This window comes from Sphaerodactylus townsendi, linkage group LG04 (assembly GCF_021028975.2).
Source record: "Sphaerodactylus townsendi isolate TG3544 linkage group LG04, MPM_Stown_v2.3, whole genome shotgun sequence".
In the NCBI taxonomy this organism is placed as follows: Eukaryota; Metazoa; Chordata; class Lepidosauria; order Squamata; family Sphaerodactylidae; genus Sphaerodactylus; species Sphaerodactylus townsendi.
In genome coordinates this window covers 22,080,426-22,096,267 of record NC_059428.1, presented here as the reverse complement: position 1 = coordinate 22,096,267, position 15,842 = coordinate 22,080,426, and the positions used below count along the sequence as shown (strand labels likewise).

General features: G+C 44.6%; 1 protein-coding gene across 1 annotated transcript in view; it reads right to left on the bottom strand.

The window, feature by feature from the left end:
* Window positions 1–15,842, bottom strand: part of CNTN5 (contactin 5) — a 934,675-nt gene that overhangs the window by 176,611 nt on the left and 742,222 nt on the right. The window contains exon 10 of the mRNA XM_048492765.1: window positions 4,671–4,852. Coding sequence (XP_048348722.1) covers window positions 4,671–4,852 — 182 coding nt within the window. The remainder of the gene's footprint in view (window positions 1–4,670; window positions 4,853–15,842) is intronic.

The following is a 15,842-nucleotide window of genomic DNA, read 5'->3' as shown; positions in this document are numbered from 1 at the left end:
CTCTGTCAGCCATCTGAGCTGCCTAATTGCTGGTCTAATCTCCTCTACCCTACAGCTCCCTCCTCAAAATGGTCAGAAGAAGAAGTGTACCCTTCCTGGACTGATCCACTGACAGCTCCAGCATCTCACTGGAGATACATCTGGAAGTATAAAGCTGCTATCTTAAGGCAGAGCCCTGGAGTTTGAGCAACTTCAGCGATTCATACATGAAGTGGATGGTTTAGATCCATTCCACTCTAGTCTCAATGGTTCTTGGTTGTCATGGCAGATGACATTCACTGGTAGATGAATAGAAGTATGACCCTGCTGATTCTCCTGGATGTCTTGGCAGTTTTTGATACCATCAAACATGGTATCCTTCTGGACTGGCTTTCAGTACTGGAGCTGATGAGGTTCCAGTCTTAAGGGCAGGTTTCAGAGTGTGATGCTGGGGTACTGCTGATCTGCTCCTTGGCTTTGGCCCTCAGGGTTCCATCTTGTCCCCCAAAGCCCCTGAGAGAGGTCATCTGAATATATGAACTCAGCTGCCCTGCCACCATTACTCAGTTCTATCCCCTGAAATCAGCAGGTCCCAGGGAGGCTGTGGAAACTGCGAATAGCTGCCTGGATGCAGTTTTGGAACAGATGTGGACTAATAAACTGTGACTCAATCCTGACAAAGAAAGATTCACTGTTGGTTCTGGGGAAGGTCTGACCTGGGAAATTGGTAATCCCCTGTTCTGGATGAGGTTGCACACTCACTAAAGGAGCAGATTTGTAGCTTGGGGTGCTCCTGGACCCAGATTTCCTACTGGATGAACAGGTGGTCAGTGTGGCACAAAGTGCCTCTTCCTAGCTGCAACCCTTCCTGAGCAGAATAGATCTTGCCACTGCGATGCATGCCTTAGCAACATCTAGATTAGATTATTGAAATCTAGGGATAGGGCCCTCCAATTCTTGAAGCTTCCTGCCAACCCACAGCTAGTTGTTGGATGGAAGAAGGCCAATGGAAAGGGGGGAGAGAGTGATTTGTGTGCTTGGCACAATGATATCTCTTCCAGATTGACCCAAACATGCTAGCATCATGCCAGGGGACACTCTAGCACCCTCCCTACCAAACTCTATGGAAACTATAGAGTTTTGTAAACCATTTAGTTTTGGGGAAGCTGCTAGAGCATTCCTAGTGTGATGTCAGCACAAGTTCCGGGTCAACCCAGAAGTGGCATCATTTGTGTCATGCCTGCACTGAACTTAAAACAGCTTTATTACCAATATCAATTACCAATGCATTCTAGATGCATTCTTGCCTATGCCCTTCAGAATTAGTCCTGGCTCTGCATTAACTGAGTCCCAAAACATTCCCCAGAACCTTCCTTAAGATGGAAGCATTCCTCAGCAGAAATGTCAGTGTGGAAATGGTTTGCTGAAGGTAATGACCTGAAAACTTCCTGAAGTTATGAAATCAGATTCCCACCACAACAATTTTGGTCAAATTTTAGGCATTCACATGGTAAGGGCAGGGTGATGGTGGTAGCCCAGGCATCGCAAAACAGAAAGAACCAAACAACTCTGGCCTACTACCCCCAAACATGGAGTGATCTTGATCCCCTTCAGGGCTGGATGTCAAGGCAAATGGCTGAGACAGATGCACTGATTGTTTCCAAAGTGTCAACTGCGTCAGCAATTCACAGTACATCTGGTTGTCAGCACTCGGGAAGATGGGCATCAAATCAGTCCGTGACTGCATGAGAACCGACAGGCTGACTCTCAGTGTTCCAGGCATCCCCCAAAGCATCCATCGTGAACTGGATCAGATTCAACTGCCAAGTGGAGCATTATTAAAGCAGACAGAAAGCTAGTACCTAAGGATGAACGCAAACTGAAGCATTCTCCAGAATGACAGGCTTAATCCCATAACCTCGTCTGAAGCTGTCCAAGGGACCTCTTACAAGAGATGCCTGTTTACCTACAAGTCAGCAAATGGAAGGTAAAATGTCCATGTAAGCTCTTAACCAGGAATGGTTCTGAGACTAAATTACCTGCAAAAAAATGTGTGCATGTGTGTGATCATGTGTAAAGTGCTGTCAAATCACAGCTGAGTCATGGTAACCCCAAGAAGGGGCTTTGAAGGCAAATAAGCAGAGGTGGTTTGCCATTGTCTCCCTTCCAAGTATGAACGTGCTCATCTTCTGAGATCTCAGCTATACCATGCTGCCTTCCCTCCCTTGCAAGAAAATTAAATGAATTCAAAACAACGGGCAGCACTACTTATGACTGCTTTGGCCATGACCTTTATTGGCCTAGTGAAAACAAATATAAATATTTCCTAGACTGAGCTGCTTCCTGCTCATATGTACCTACACTTAACAGTTCTCTGCTCAACAGATTCACAACCATGGATTGAGTTGTCCCTGCAGTACACATTACTCTTGATAAGAAACTCAAGTCTGGAACTACACAATCCACAGCCAAATTAAATTCAGGTAACACTTCTCTCCGCACTCAAATATTGGATTTGTGTGCTGTTAGGTAACTTTAGATTTTGAGCCTGATGATCATATGGGGGACTCCCTTTTGGGTAGTTTGACCACAGTCTGCTTTTGGGGGGCCCTGCTGATTCAATGAGCTAGAACCAAGGATTTCTGTTATGGGTTCGCACACCACCAAGGAAGAAGTTGTGAGAGGAAGGAAAAGGGTTTTACCTTTACTCTATCACTACTTTTCCATACAGGCTCATCTAACTTTCACTCAACTGTGATCTCAGGCATCTATTTGGTGAAACATACCTTCTTTCACTCATTCTTGCTCTCCTGAAAATTGCTCTCTCTTAGTGCCACTTGGCAGAGAAGCAGAAGCCAGAGTCTCCTAAGAAGTAGCAGCCAGACTCTCCAAAGATTCCATAGCATTGGCTATGGAATGCATAAGTTCAGAAGCTGAATAGTTTAAGAATATGGGAGAGTATGGTGGTGGAATGGTCATATTCATACATTCATGACAATTGCTGAGTTCCTTATCTCTTGACTGATTTATTTAGGAGCTATGGCTTTTCAGAGACTACTAGCTTATCAGAGCTGGAGGTGTAAACTGGTTGTTTTTCATATTTTCAATAAACGTTATTGTGATTTAATGCCTTATATGAAGCATATGTGTTCTGACATCACTGTATCTAATTCTCAACATGGCCTCATCTATGGATACTTAAATCTAGAACTGGAGCCATGACCAGAAAGACAGACCTTTGTACAAGCTTGAGAAAATCCCCAGATTTGCAGAAAATTCATAAATAGAAATACATTGAGACATTTTATCCCCCCCCCCCCCAAAAAAAAAAAAGTGACACAGCATCTATACCTTTAAGCAGCTGGTGTCTTCTGACATCTCAGTAGCCATGATAGCTTTCAAATCTTGGTTTTTGTTAGTAAAAGACACTGGCGGGGGAGGGGGGGAGGGGGCAAGGCCATTTCTAGTCCACCCCTTTTCCTCTTCTTCCAGGTATGGAGGGAGGACTCACTGGAGAAAGGGAGGCATCATTGGTGCCAGGCATGGCAGCAATCACTAGGCAACTTGCCACCGTGCAATTTGTGCAACTCAGTAAGCTGCAGCAATAGCTACAACTTGATGTTACACAGTTTACCTGAGCCCTTCTGGCAAGGCACGACAATGGCTACCATACAACTCACCTGAACACTTGCTACCAAATTACTTTTTCAACATGGCCAGGCTCTCTCAGAGAGAAGGAAAGGGGAAATTTGAGACATAATAGGCCCCTTCCGCACACGCAAAATAATGCGTTTTCAAACCACTTTCACAACTGTTTGCAAGTGGATTTTGCTATTCCGCACAGCTTTAAAGAGCACTGAAAGCAGTTTGAAAGTGCATTATTCTGCAAGTGCGGAATGAGCCTCAGTGTGGTGAAGTTGTTAGAATACTAGGATCTGGGAGATAATGCTCATATCCCCACATAGCCATGGAAGCTTGCTAGATGACCTTGGCCCAGTCACTCTCTCAGCCTAATCTGTTGCACAAAGTTGTTGTAAAAGTGAAAAAGAGAGGCCCCTTCCGCACACGCAAAATAATGCGTTTTCAAATCATTTTCACAACTGTTTGCAAGTGGATTTTGCCATTCCGCACAGCTTCAAAGAGCACTGAAAGCAGTTTGAAAGTGCATTATTCTGCATGTGCGGAATGAGCCAGAGAGAGGAGGAGAATGTAAGCTGCTTTGGGGGGAAAGCTGAGATATAAATGAGGTAAGTAAATAATAAGTAAAGCAGAAGATGGGGGCAGATAAAATAAATGTAAATGGGTAGATGGTACAAGCAGAAGGAGGCAGAAAAAGGGGAGAAAGTATGGGGGCAGACAGAAGACGAAAAAAGGAAATAGAGTAGGGGAGGGGCTACAGGGGAAAATGAAGTGACCCCCCCATATTTATTGATAGCTGATTTATATGAAACCAGGATTTACCCAGTACCCCATAGGATGCATACTGTGTATGTTTTATCAGTTTGTTAATTTGTTTATGCTCCAGAATCAAGGGTAAGATTTTTCATTTAAGATGATATGATTCTCTCTGTCTGTTGCAGTCCTCTGGATTTCTAAAAGCATTTGTTTTCTCTTTTGCACATCTATTTGCAGTCAGGAGTTAAAGCTTAAGCTGTGTCACGATTTTGCAATAGGGATACTTGAAAGCATACTGTATACTTGCAGCTGCCCTCTGAAGACATTTCTTCCACGGGAGTTTTCAGCTTTGCATTCGTATGTGCCTGCATCTTCCAGCTGCACGTTCGGGATTTCAAGCAGCGCTTGGGACTTCCGCAGCCGGCCTTTGCTCGGAGTGGGACCATTGACTTTCCTCCAAGAGATTGTTGGAACAGGGCTGAAATATTTAGTGAAGTCACGGTTAGCTCTTTCCTGCTATCAAGAATATAGATCCTGTTACCTGCTAATTTAAGTACTTAATCGGCTAAGCAGCAATAAAACGTAATCACAATTAAGACTCATGAACGGCTTGCTACATTTCTCTTTCAATTGAGAATATTTAATAAGCACTGCTGCTGTCATGGATCCTTCCTGTCCATCAGAAAGAAAGTTTGCCTCCCAGTCCTCAAGCCACAGAATTTAATTTTGGGGGGCTCAGAGTATCCCAGAGCCTCAGTCAAAAGCTGTTCTAAACATTTCCTTCAATTGACAAGAGAAAGGCGGAATATGACATTTGTTATAAACGTAATGTTGGCTAAATTTCTCAAAAAGGATGGATGTTCTTACTTTTGCTCCAGATATTGTTGCATCTCTTTTGGTAAGAGACAGAACTGCTCATTCAGTATTCAGACTACCATTAAATAATGACAACTCAGCAACCTATGGGGCTGGTGAGCGGAGAGAGCAAAGGCGAACCTCTGGTGAAGAGTAAACACTTGTTTCTCAAAAGCAGTGCACCAGCCTTAACTATTAAGAACACAACAGCCCGGGGAAATCCATCAGCTAGACACATCCACAAAACTGGAATCCACCAAATTTCCTCCTATACTAACGACCTTGTAGGCCTTCCTGAAATTTGGTAACAACGCAACCTTTCAGGAAGGTCATTTCATAGTGAAGGGGTGGCCTTGGAAAAGGGTCTTGAATGGGTTGCTGACAGGTGGGCCACTCATAATGAAAGCATTACTAAAAAGAACAGGAGAAGGAAAGGCAAAGTGAAAGGGACATCATAGCTGCCAGATGCAACAATTACCTCCTGTTCTTTCTGGCTCATTCCGCACATGCAGAATAAGGCACTTTCAAACTGCTTTCAGTGCTCTTTGAAGCTGTGCGGAATAGCAAAATCCACTTGCAAACAGTTGTGAAAGTGGTTTGAAAACGCATTATTTTGCGTGTGCGGAAGGGGCCTCTGTCTCCAGGTAATAAAGTGGGCATGGCCAGAAGCTTGAGCCAAAGGACAAAAACCAAAGAGTCCTTGGCTTGGGTTTTTGAATGAGATGAATCACTGGATTCAACATCAGTTCAAGCTATAGTTGGTTACTTGCTGTTTGTTTTGTTTACATTGTATGTTTTTTTCCAACAATTGTATTTATTAATGTTGTAAGCTTCTTTAGGTTCCTTTGGGGAGGAAAATAGCAAATCAATATACTAGATAAATATGTAACTGCTCCACTGCCAAATCTAATGACAAGCTCATACAGATATCAGCAGTCCTTTAGAGCAACCTAATTTCCCCACCGTTGTGCCTCCAACTGAAATTGCCCAACCCCTGATCAATTTTGAGATTACATCCTGAGGTTACACTATGACCTGCTCCGCATGGGCAATAACAATGGTGCAAGCACGGTAAAAACACTGGTTGGGGTAAAAACACCTTCGCATGGGTTCCACCCCCAAAACAAGTGCTATTTCCCCAACCTGCTATTTCCCCACAGTCAGTGTTTTCGAAACTTGCTAAACTAGCGATTTTTTTAAAAAAACACCATTTTGCACCCACTGCCAAGCGAACGGCCCCAGGTGAGAGGCACCACTTTTAGGTGCGTCCTTTTTTAAAAACTTACCTTCTCTTCTGCACAGCTCCACAGGAGAGGATGACTAGCCCTCCGATGCCCAAGGCATCGCCAGGGCGGTGGGGGCTTGTCCCCTCGTCCCTGGGGAGATGTGCAGGGAAGAGAAGGTAAGTTTAACAAACAAAGGACGCGCCTCCATGTGGAGGTGCATCCATAAGCTGTGGCAGCTCCGCCCGCACGGAAGTGTGTGAAAGGCCTTGGGGCTGCTCTGGGATCATATGTCCCAGTGTGCACCCGCGTTCCCGACCCATGCAGAAAGAGCCTATGTGTTCCCTATTGTTGGCCCTCATTGTAACTGGTTGTCTAATATGTAAAAAATGTTGTTTGACTAGATCCATGGTGGCGAACCTATGGTACTCCAGATGTTCATCGACTACAATTCCCATCATCCCCTGCCAGCATGGCCAATTGGCCATGCTGGAAGGGGCTGATGGGAATTGTAGTCCATGAACATCTGGAGTGCCATAGGTTCGCTACCATTGGACTAGATGGATCAGTTGTCTGATCCTATGGGGTTTATGTTCTTTTTAGCAGTGTCAGCTTGCTTCCAATTGTCTTTACAATTATGTTATATAGATTTAAGTCTATATCAATATATAATTGAACCAAGTTTGCCATTCCTTTTGATATTCCATGGACCCTTCAAGTTGTGTCATATCACATATTTTCACTGCACGTGCTATTTCCATAACTTTATTTGCCATTCCAATCGAGCTGGACATTTATTAAGTTTCCAGTTCTTAGCCCAAACTAATCTGGCTGCAGCAACAAGATATTGGAATAGTTTACTTTCTCTCCCCACTTGGCAACCTTGGGCTAGTCACAGTTCTCTCCAAACTCTCTCAGTCCTGCCTACTTCACAAGGGCCCCTTCCGCACATGCAAAATAATGCGTTTTCAAACCACTTTCACAACTGTTTGCAAGTGGATTTTGCTATTCTGCACAGCTTCAAAGAGCACTGAAAGCAGTTTGAAAGTGCATTATTCTGCATGTGCGGAATGAGCCATGGTGTCTGCTGTGGGGAGAGGAAAGGAAGGAATTTGTAAGCCACATTGAGACTCCTTACAGGCTGTAAATCCAAACTCTTCTTTTCTTCTTCCAAAGAATTTGAACATGGAAGGCCAGATGAAAGTAAGAATCTTTTTAAAAGACTTTACTTCTGCATATGTTTCACAGGAGTTGCAAAGTTTCTATGCAATTTGGTAATTCAAACTTTGAATGGATTTAACCAGACTTTTATCTTGTTTTAATTGTATGCTGCATCAACTTTACTGCTATGAATTACAGCTAGAGAAATGCTGAACGATTTTTTTTTAATGTCACTGCCTAGGCCATTAACCACTCTCTTTCAAATTTTTACTTTTCCCTCCCTCTGATGGTGAGGTAATAAGCCAATTTTTCGCAAGGAGAGAAAATACTTTGGCTGTAAAGTTTTAATGATTTCAAAGGAAATTGCACCCAAATTGCAAATCACTATTCAAAGGCAAGTTGTAACTTGTTTTAATGAATCTTCTTTTTCTTGCCTAAGTTGAACTAGTCATGTGGGTTTGATATCTGAGATGAATACATATATACATATGAAAATGCAGATCGTTCGTCTATGAGACTCTGTTTTCTGAGAAACAAGAATGATGTACAAAATTAAGAATGCAGTGATATGGCTTCATGGGGGGGATTGTTTATTTGATAAAATGATAAGACATTCTAGCTATTCTGCATGCCCTTCTTTTAAATTTTTACAAACAACAACTAACTTTGTAAGGGGAAAAAACAGACAAGAGAAGAAAAAATTGTGATGAAAAATGCAAGATCTTCTTCCATTCTTTATTTATTCATGTTCAACTATCTAATGAATAATGCCCTAACCTGGACAGCTGAGGCTGGCTGTACCTTAGAAGCTAAGCAAGGTCAGTCCTGATTTGTATTTGAATGAGAGACCACCAAAGAAGTCCAGGATTGCTTTGCAGAGAGAGGCAATGGCAAACCACCTCTGAACGTATCTTGACTTCAAAACACACAGAGTCATCATAAATTGGTTGTGACTTGACAGGGGAAAAAAATCTAATGAAAATTATTTATGGTGCTCACATCCCTACTTTTCTTTTCTCTCCTTGAGAAGAGGGAAACTGTGACAGACTTGACTCCAGAAACCCTCAGGAATCCCCCCAACCTTTTCTGTTCCTCAGACAAAATCTAGCAGTTTCGGCATGATAAAATGGAAAAACACACAAATGGTCACCATCTTGGACCAGTAGTTCCCTGGTTCGGTTGCAACACCTTTATCCTGGATTATTACCGTGGAATGAAGGAAATAGTTCTGCTTATTAAGAGAGACACTTCCACATTTCTCATGGCCTTTTTGTCTCTCAGGGGACACCAAGACAACAAATTCACCTTTCTAAAACTTTCTCACTCAAGTTCCTAAAATAGCACTGTAGAAACAAATGCAGTAGAACCCTGAGTGGAAATGAAAAGGAGATCGTGATGTTAATTGCGGAGAAAATGATATTAGAATAGTTTTCACTGAGAACCAGAAGAAGTTAAGGGGTGGTTGTGGTTGTGGTGGTGGTGTGTTTGTGTGTGTGTGTGTGTATTTAAGGAACAATCCATAACTATGATCCCTAAAGTCAGAGTTGTTGCAGAATTGAACCTTGAAATATTCATCATTAATGGTCTAATGTGCTTTTCATGTTCGTAGTGGTAATTTTATCTTTTTCAGGGGGCCAGCATTCAGACAGGACCACACTGGGGCTCACCCAGGCTGGACTGAACAGCAGGTGATTCCAGACTCTGCCAACTTCTACTATCAGGCTAATAGATGGGACGGGTGTGGGATCACCTCAGTGTGTATGGAATGAAAACCACCCCCAAAGCCAGTCAGCAGACTTTGGGGTGGATGTAATGCTGCACACAGAAATGCCAGTCAGATACATTATAGGGTTGGTAGATTGGAAAAAAATTCGGCCCAGGTTCGGGATCGGGCCCATTTCAGATGTGTGGGGTCGGATCTCCCGAGAACCGAGCCTGCCAGGCTCGGATCCACCCGAAATTACAGCAGCATCCGAGATTCTTGGATGCGTTTTTATTTTTTTGGTGGTTTTTTGCGTTTTGGCCTGCAGGAGGCGCATTTTTAGAGGTATCAGCACCAAAATTTCAGGGTACCTCCAGGAGACTCTCCTGATGATACTCCTCAAGTTTGGTGAAGTTTGGTTGAGGGGGGCCAAAGTTATGGACCCTCAAAGTGGGTGCCCCTATCCCCCATTGTTTCCAATGGGAGCTAAGCAGATGGGGCTACCCCTTTTGAGGGTCTATAACTTTGCCCCCCCTCAACCAAACTTCACCAAACTTGGGGTGTGCCATAAGGACAGTATCTCTATGATACCCTGAAATTCTGGTTCGGATAGGTCCAAAAATGAGCCTCCTGCAGGCACCCCTAGAAATGTGCCCAAGATTCTTCATTTCTCTGTGAATTTGCTCCATGTCTCTCAATGGGAAATTTCTGGGGGTGCCTGCAGGAGGCTCATTTTTGGACCTATCTGCACCACAATTTCTGGGTATCATGAAGAGACTCTCCTGATGATACTCCCCAAGTTTGGTGAAGTTTGGTTGAGGATGGCCAAAGTTATAGACCCTCAAAAGGGATAGCTCCCATCTGCTTCGGGCCTCCCATTTGAAACAATGGGGGAAGGAGTACCCCTTTGGGAGTCCATAACTTGGGCCCCCCTCAACCAAACTTCACGAAACTTGGGGAGTATCATCAGGAGAGTCTCCTGGAGGTACCCTGAAATTTTGGTGTGACTAGCTTTAAAAAAATTGTGTGTGTTTCAGTGCTCTTGCACATGGAGGGTCCACAAAATTGTTTTTAAAGGTAGTGACACTAAAATTTCAGGGTATCTTCAGGACACTTTCCTGATCATATCCCCAAGCTTGGTTGAGGGGGGCCAAAGGTCGGATTAGGATCTGTGAGGATCCATGCTTTTTGACCATGTTTTGGGGGCACTGTTGGGCCATGAAGCATGGGATGTGTGATTGAGTCCAAGGACTTGTGCCATGATGTGGTGGTGATTTTGGGGTGACCAAGTGAAGAAAGCATTAGGATCCATGAGGATCCATGCTTTTAAAAAGGTTTTGGGGGCGGTATTGGGGCATGAAGCATTGTATGTATGATTGCTTGGTGCAGACATGTGTCCAAGTACTTGTGCCATGATGTGGTGGTGATTTTGGGGTGACCAAGTGAAAAAAGCATTAGGATCCGTGGAGGATCCATGCTTTTGACCATGTTTTTGGGGCACTGTTGGGCCATGAAGCATCGGATGTATGATTGCTTTAGCGCTGGGTTCGGCACTTCCCACTGAGAGGGCGGCTACAGCAGTCAGCCCCGAAGCTGCTGCTGTCGCGCCCTCAGCACAGCATCCTAGGCGCTCTTGGGCCTTTCCCTACTCCCTTCCATCCCCTCTTATGCCACGCTGCTGCTCTCAGCGCCGGGCATCCCAGGCGCCGCGCCCAGGCGCCCCACGACCCCACGCTCTGTGCAGGGTCGCCAAAAGGCGCCCGTTCAGAAGAGCTTCTGGGATGCCTTGGCGCTGAGGGGGTGCGACAGCGCAGCGTCGGGGCGGCTGCGCTTGTGGCCGCCCCTGCCGTGGGGAGGGAGGAGGAACCCCGCTTACTCTCCTCAAGTAGCACGGGCTTACGGTAAAGTGGGGGAAAGGCCCCTTCTTAATGGCCTTTTGAGGGCTCTCGCCGCAGAGCCGGGTCGTGGGGATGGCCGGGCGGCGCCTGGGATGCTGGCGCTGAGGGCAGCGCGTGGTATAGAGGGGAGACGGGAGTGGGGAAAGGCCCTAAGTTTTTGTGCCATGATGTGGTGGTGATTTTGGGGTGACCAAGTGAAAAAAGAATTAGGATCCGTAAGGATCCATGCTTTTTGACCATGTTTGGGGGGGCACTGTTGGGCCATGAAGCATCGGATGTGTGATTGCTTTGTGCAGACATGTGTCTAAGGATTTGTGCCATGATGTGGTGGTGATTTTGGGGTGACCAAGTGAAAAAAGCATTAGGATCCATGAGGATCCATGCTTTTTGACCCATGCTTTTTGACCATGTTTGGGGGGCACTGTTGGGCCATGAAGCATCGGATGTGTGATTGCTTTGTGCAGACATGTGTCTAAGGATTTGTGCCATGATGTGGTGGTGATTTTGGGTGACTAAGTGAAAAGCATTAGGATCCATGAGGATCCATGCTTTTTGACCATGTTTTTGGGGCACTGTTGAGCCATGAAGCATCAGATGTGTGATTGCTTTGTGCAGACATTTTTGCACCACTGCGGTGCCACAGAGCATGGGATGCATGATTGGTTTGGATTGAATTCATAAGGATCCATTGAACTTCAGGGAGATTCTCCGCTTCTGGGATCCTTCCATCTGGAAGGAAGCGGTGGGGTAAGAGAGGTTGCAGGCAGTTTGGCGCCACTGCCGGGATGGGTGGGTGGCTTCTCTGTTTCCTCCCTCGCCTCGCCGCCCGCCCGCCCGCGCTCCAGCTGCCGCCAATCCTTCCAATTGGAAGAAAGCATGGAGGCAAAGTGTGGAGGCTGCCAGGCGCCAGCTGCCCTTTTGCAGGCTCAGAGCGGGGCTGCAAGGTATTTTCCCCCAGCTGGCTCGGAGAAGCCGCAGCTTGGGGGAAGGGGCCAATCCGAACGAGTAGCGTTCGGATCTCGCCTAGTGCAGAGGAGGTGGGCTCGGCTTCTTGGCCCTCCGCCCCTCCCCGAACTGGCTGATCTCGGCAGAATTGCCGTTCGGGGAGGGGCCGAACCGCCAACCCTACATATGGTGCATTCATCTGATTGAAGGGTGTATCTGCCAGGCATGTATCTGCTTCTTCTCAAGGCATCTCTCCTACCCCTCACCAACTCATCTCTCAACAGAATGGAAGCTTATAGACCAAATGGGAAAATGGAAATCAAAAACTGCATAGAGTCTGAGCCATTTTGTCATGGTCAGGTCAGTCCAGAAGTCTGTGGAAATTTTATTCAAATAATTTATCCTTCCAAAGTTAATGAACAGGGTGCATTGCTGGGATTAATGCGGATTATATACTGTTTCTCAAGGCTGATTCCAGAGAAAATATCAGAACAGATGAATGTCAGTAAAACATCACATAAAAAGAGCTGATATTTCCAATTTGAGTTTCCTTTGCATTACAATAGAGTGTGCTGTGGAAAAATGCAAGGAAGCTGACTTAAGAGTCTGCATGTACTCAGAACAAAAGACAGTCAGACTAATATAAGGAGTTTTTTTTATTAGAGAGCTCCATTCTTGATAGGAAAATGAAGAGAAAGGTTCTTTATTCTAATCCAGCTAGCTGGATGGACAGAGAAGCTGTCTAAATCTCTCATCATATGGTGCAAAATGGAGAAGTGTGCATGCAAGAAGAGAGATGTGTGGGAGAAGAAGCATGAAGGAAAGACTGTTCCCTGAGAGTAGAAATCTACACATCAAAAGGATAGCATCAAAACAGTAGAGGAAGGATGCCTGGTGTTTTGACTCTTCAATCTCAGGTCATTTCTGTGCAGCAAAAATAAAACATCCTGCAGACATGTTTAAAATATCCGTTTAGCTTTTTGGGAGAGAACACAAGGGTTGCCAACCAAAACAGATATTTTTTTTCCACCTGCTGCATGGAGGTCTGGTCAGTTTCAGTGTTGCATCCACCATTTTGTGTGCTGCTGCAGAGATTCTCCTGCCTTTGCTGTTTGGTGAAGATTTTCCATGCAGGTTTCCTCTGCTTGCAGCTCATCCGCGAGCAATTTCCATGTAAAAAGTAGATTAATTTTGTTTTGCTTTGAAATCCCTCACACGTATCATTTTTCCTTTTTTTGTTTTGAGGGGGACGTCTGTGAAGCTATGAGGACACAAATATGTTTCTCTACTCGCAGCTTCACAGACATATCCTTTAGTAGTTGACCCCACCAGGACCCTCTCACTGATGCCACAGGGGGGTGGGGTGGGGATTTTTAATGAGGTTTTAGCAGACTTTATGAATTGTTTTAACTATGTTTTTATTCTGATTTTAACTTTGTATATTTTAATGGGGTTTCATCCCCATTTGTTAGCTGCCCTGAGACCAGTGGTGGGATCCAAAAATTTTAGTAACAGGTTCCCATGGTGGTGGGATTCAAACAGTGGTGTAGCGCCAATAGGGCTGGGCAGGGCATGATGGGGGCGTGGCCGGGCATTCCGGGGCGGGGCATTAATAATTTCTCTGTTACTGTAAAAAACTCTTACTGTTAAAAAAAAGGTCCTAATTTCCAGCTGGTATCTTTCTGTCCATAGTTTAAACTCATTATAGCAAGTCCTATCGTCTACTGCCAACAGAAACAACTACTTCTCCTCTAATTGACTGCCTGTCAAATACTTAATTCTTTCAAATACTTAGTTTTGTTTCTAGAAATCAAAAGAAGGATACTTTCCTTAAACAAGGAACTTTACCATATTTCTAAAACATGTTTTTAAAACAGCCCAACAGGGAGAATTATCCCGTTTTCTACCTTCCCTAACCAGCCACATAGGAAACAACAGGACTTTATGATTTTTGGACCTAATGGAATTTCTAACGGAAAAGCAGACCCAATTAGTAACCCCCTCTCGGCACACATGAATAATTAGTAACCCACTCTCGGGAACTGGTGAGAACCTGCTGGATCCCACCTCTGCCTGAGACTATGGTATAGGTCAGGGTATAAATTGCAGAAAAGAAATTAAAAAAATAAATATCCCTCAAAACAAACAAACAAAAAAAGAAAAACAACATATGCACAAGACTGCCAGGCAAAAAACCCCACATTTGTTTACATGAAAATAGCATGTGGATGAGCTGCAAGCAGAGGAAACTTCCATGGGGAACCTTCACAGGAGAATCTGCTTCAGCACACAAAATGGTGGGCAAGAATGAGAACATGAAAATAAGAGGTTTGGGCAGGAGAAATAAAGTGTTTCTTGCCTGCTTTTGTTTGCTTGGCGGGCAGGAAACATCTTCAACCCAGGCTGAGGGGAAAAGATCACTAGTTTAGCAATTTTTGAAAAACTTGGGTTGAGAGAAATAAAACATTTTGAAGACATTTGGGGGAAGAGGGCTGTACAAACTTCTTCCCCCAATGGTTTTTAAAACGTCCTCAAGATGTTTTATTTCTGCTGTGCAGAAATGACCTCTCTGACTCTCTGATCAAGTCCCTCTCTGACACTGAGGCAGGGGACAGTGCATAGTCCCTCACTTGCAAGACAAAGAACCTTGAAAGAAACATTGTTCTTTGTTTTTGCAGTTTCCTCAAGGCAAGCATGCATTATTATACTGCATGGGAAAGAAGAAGAGTTTGGATCGATACCCTGTTTTTGTCAACTGTAAGGAGTCTCAAGTGGCTACAAAACTCCGTCCCCTTCGCACAAGAAGAAGAAGAGTTTGGATTTATATCCCCTCTTTCTCTCCTGTAGGAGACTCAAAGGGGCTTACAATCTCCTTGCCCTTCCCTCCTTACAACAAACACCCTGTGAGGTGGGTGGGGCTGAGAGAGCTCCGAAAAGCTGCAACTAGCCCAAGGTCACCCAGCTGGCATGTGTGGGAGTGCACAACAGACACCTTGAGAGGTACGTGAGACTGAGAGTTCTGAGAGAACTGTGAGTGGCCCAGGGTTACCCAGAAGGCTTTGTTACCAGACTGACCTGTGGTAAGATGGGGGTGGGGGCTATTTTTATTTGGAAGCAGTGCTCCACCAGTCCTCCATGAAGGTGCCTTTGAAATGCAGGTTGTGATGAATGCCATCTCCAGCCCTGTACTGTGTAGCCTATAGGAAAATGGATCTATCTGGACAAGTCGCTCAGACACTCATTTTGTATGCATACCAGTCAAGTATGTTCTTTCCACAGCTATTTGGAAAACAGTGAACTTTTTCTGAGACACAGCCACAGCCCTAAAACCCTGATTTCCTGTTCACAAAAGATATGCTAACGCCAGCCAACCTAACACACTCAAAACTATCTTCAAGTTATTATTTAGCTTGTTAATTCTATCATTCCTTTCCTGCCTTACTTCTGAGAATGGCCACCTCATCTTGAATTGAAATAACCCTAGAATTGTGATCTCATCAATTCCATCTTAAATCTAATCAGCTGTTGGATGCTCTCTGGCTCGAGTCATTAAGCCAAATGGAAGATTAGCTATTTTGATATTGCCGGAGACCCAATTTTTCCTATAACTAGCCTACTTGCCCTGCAGTCTTTACTCAGTGTTTCTGGACTGACCTGTGGCCTAATTATACTGTGTCCAATGTA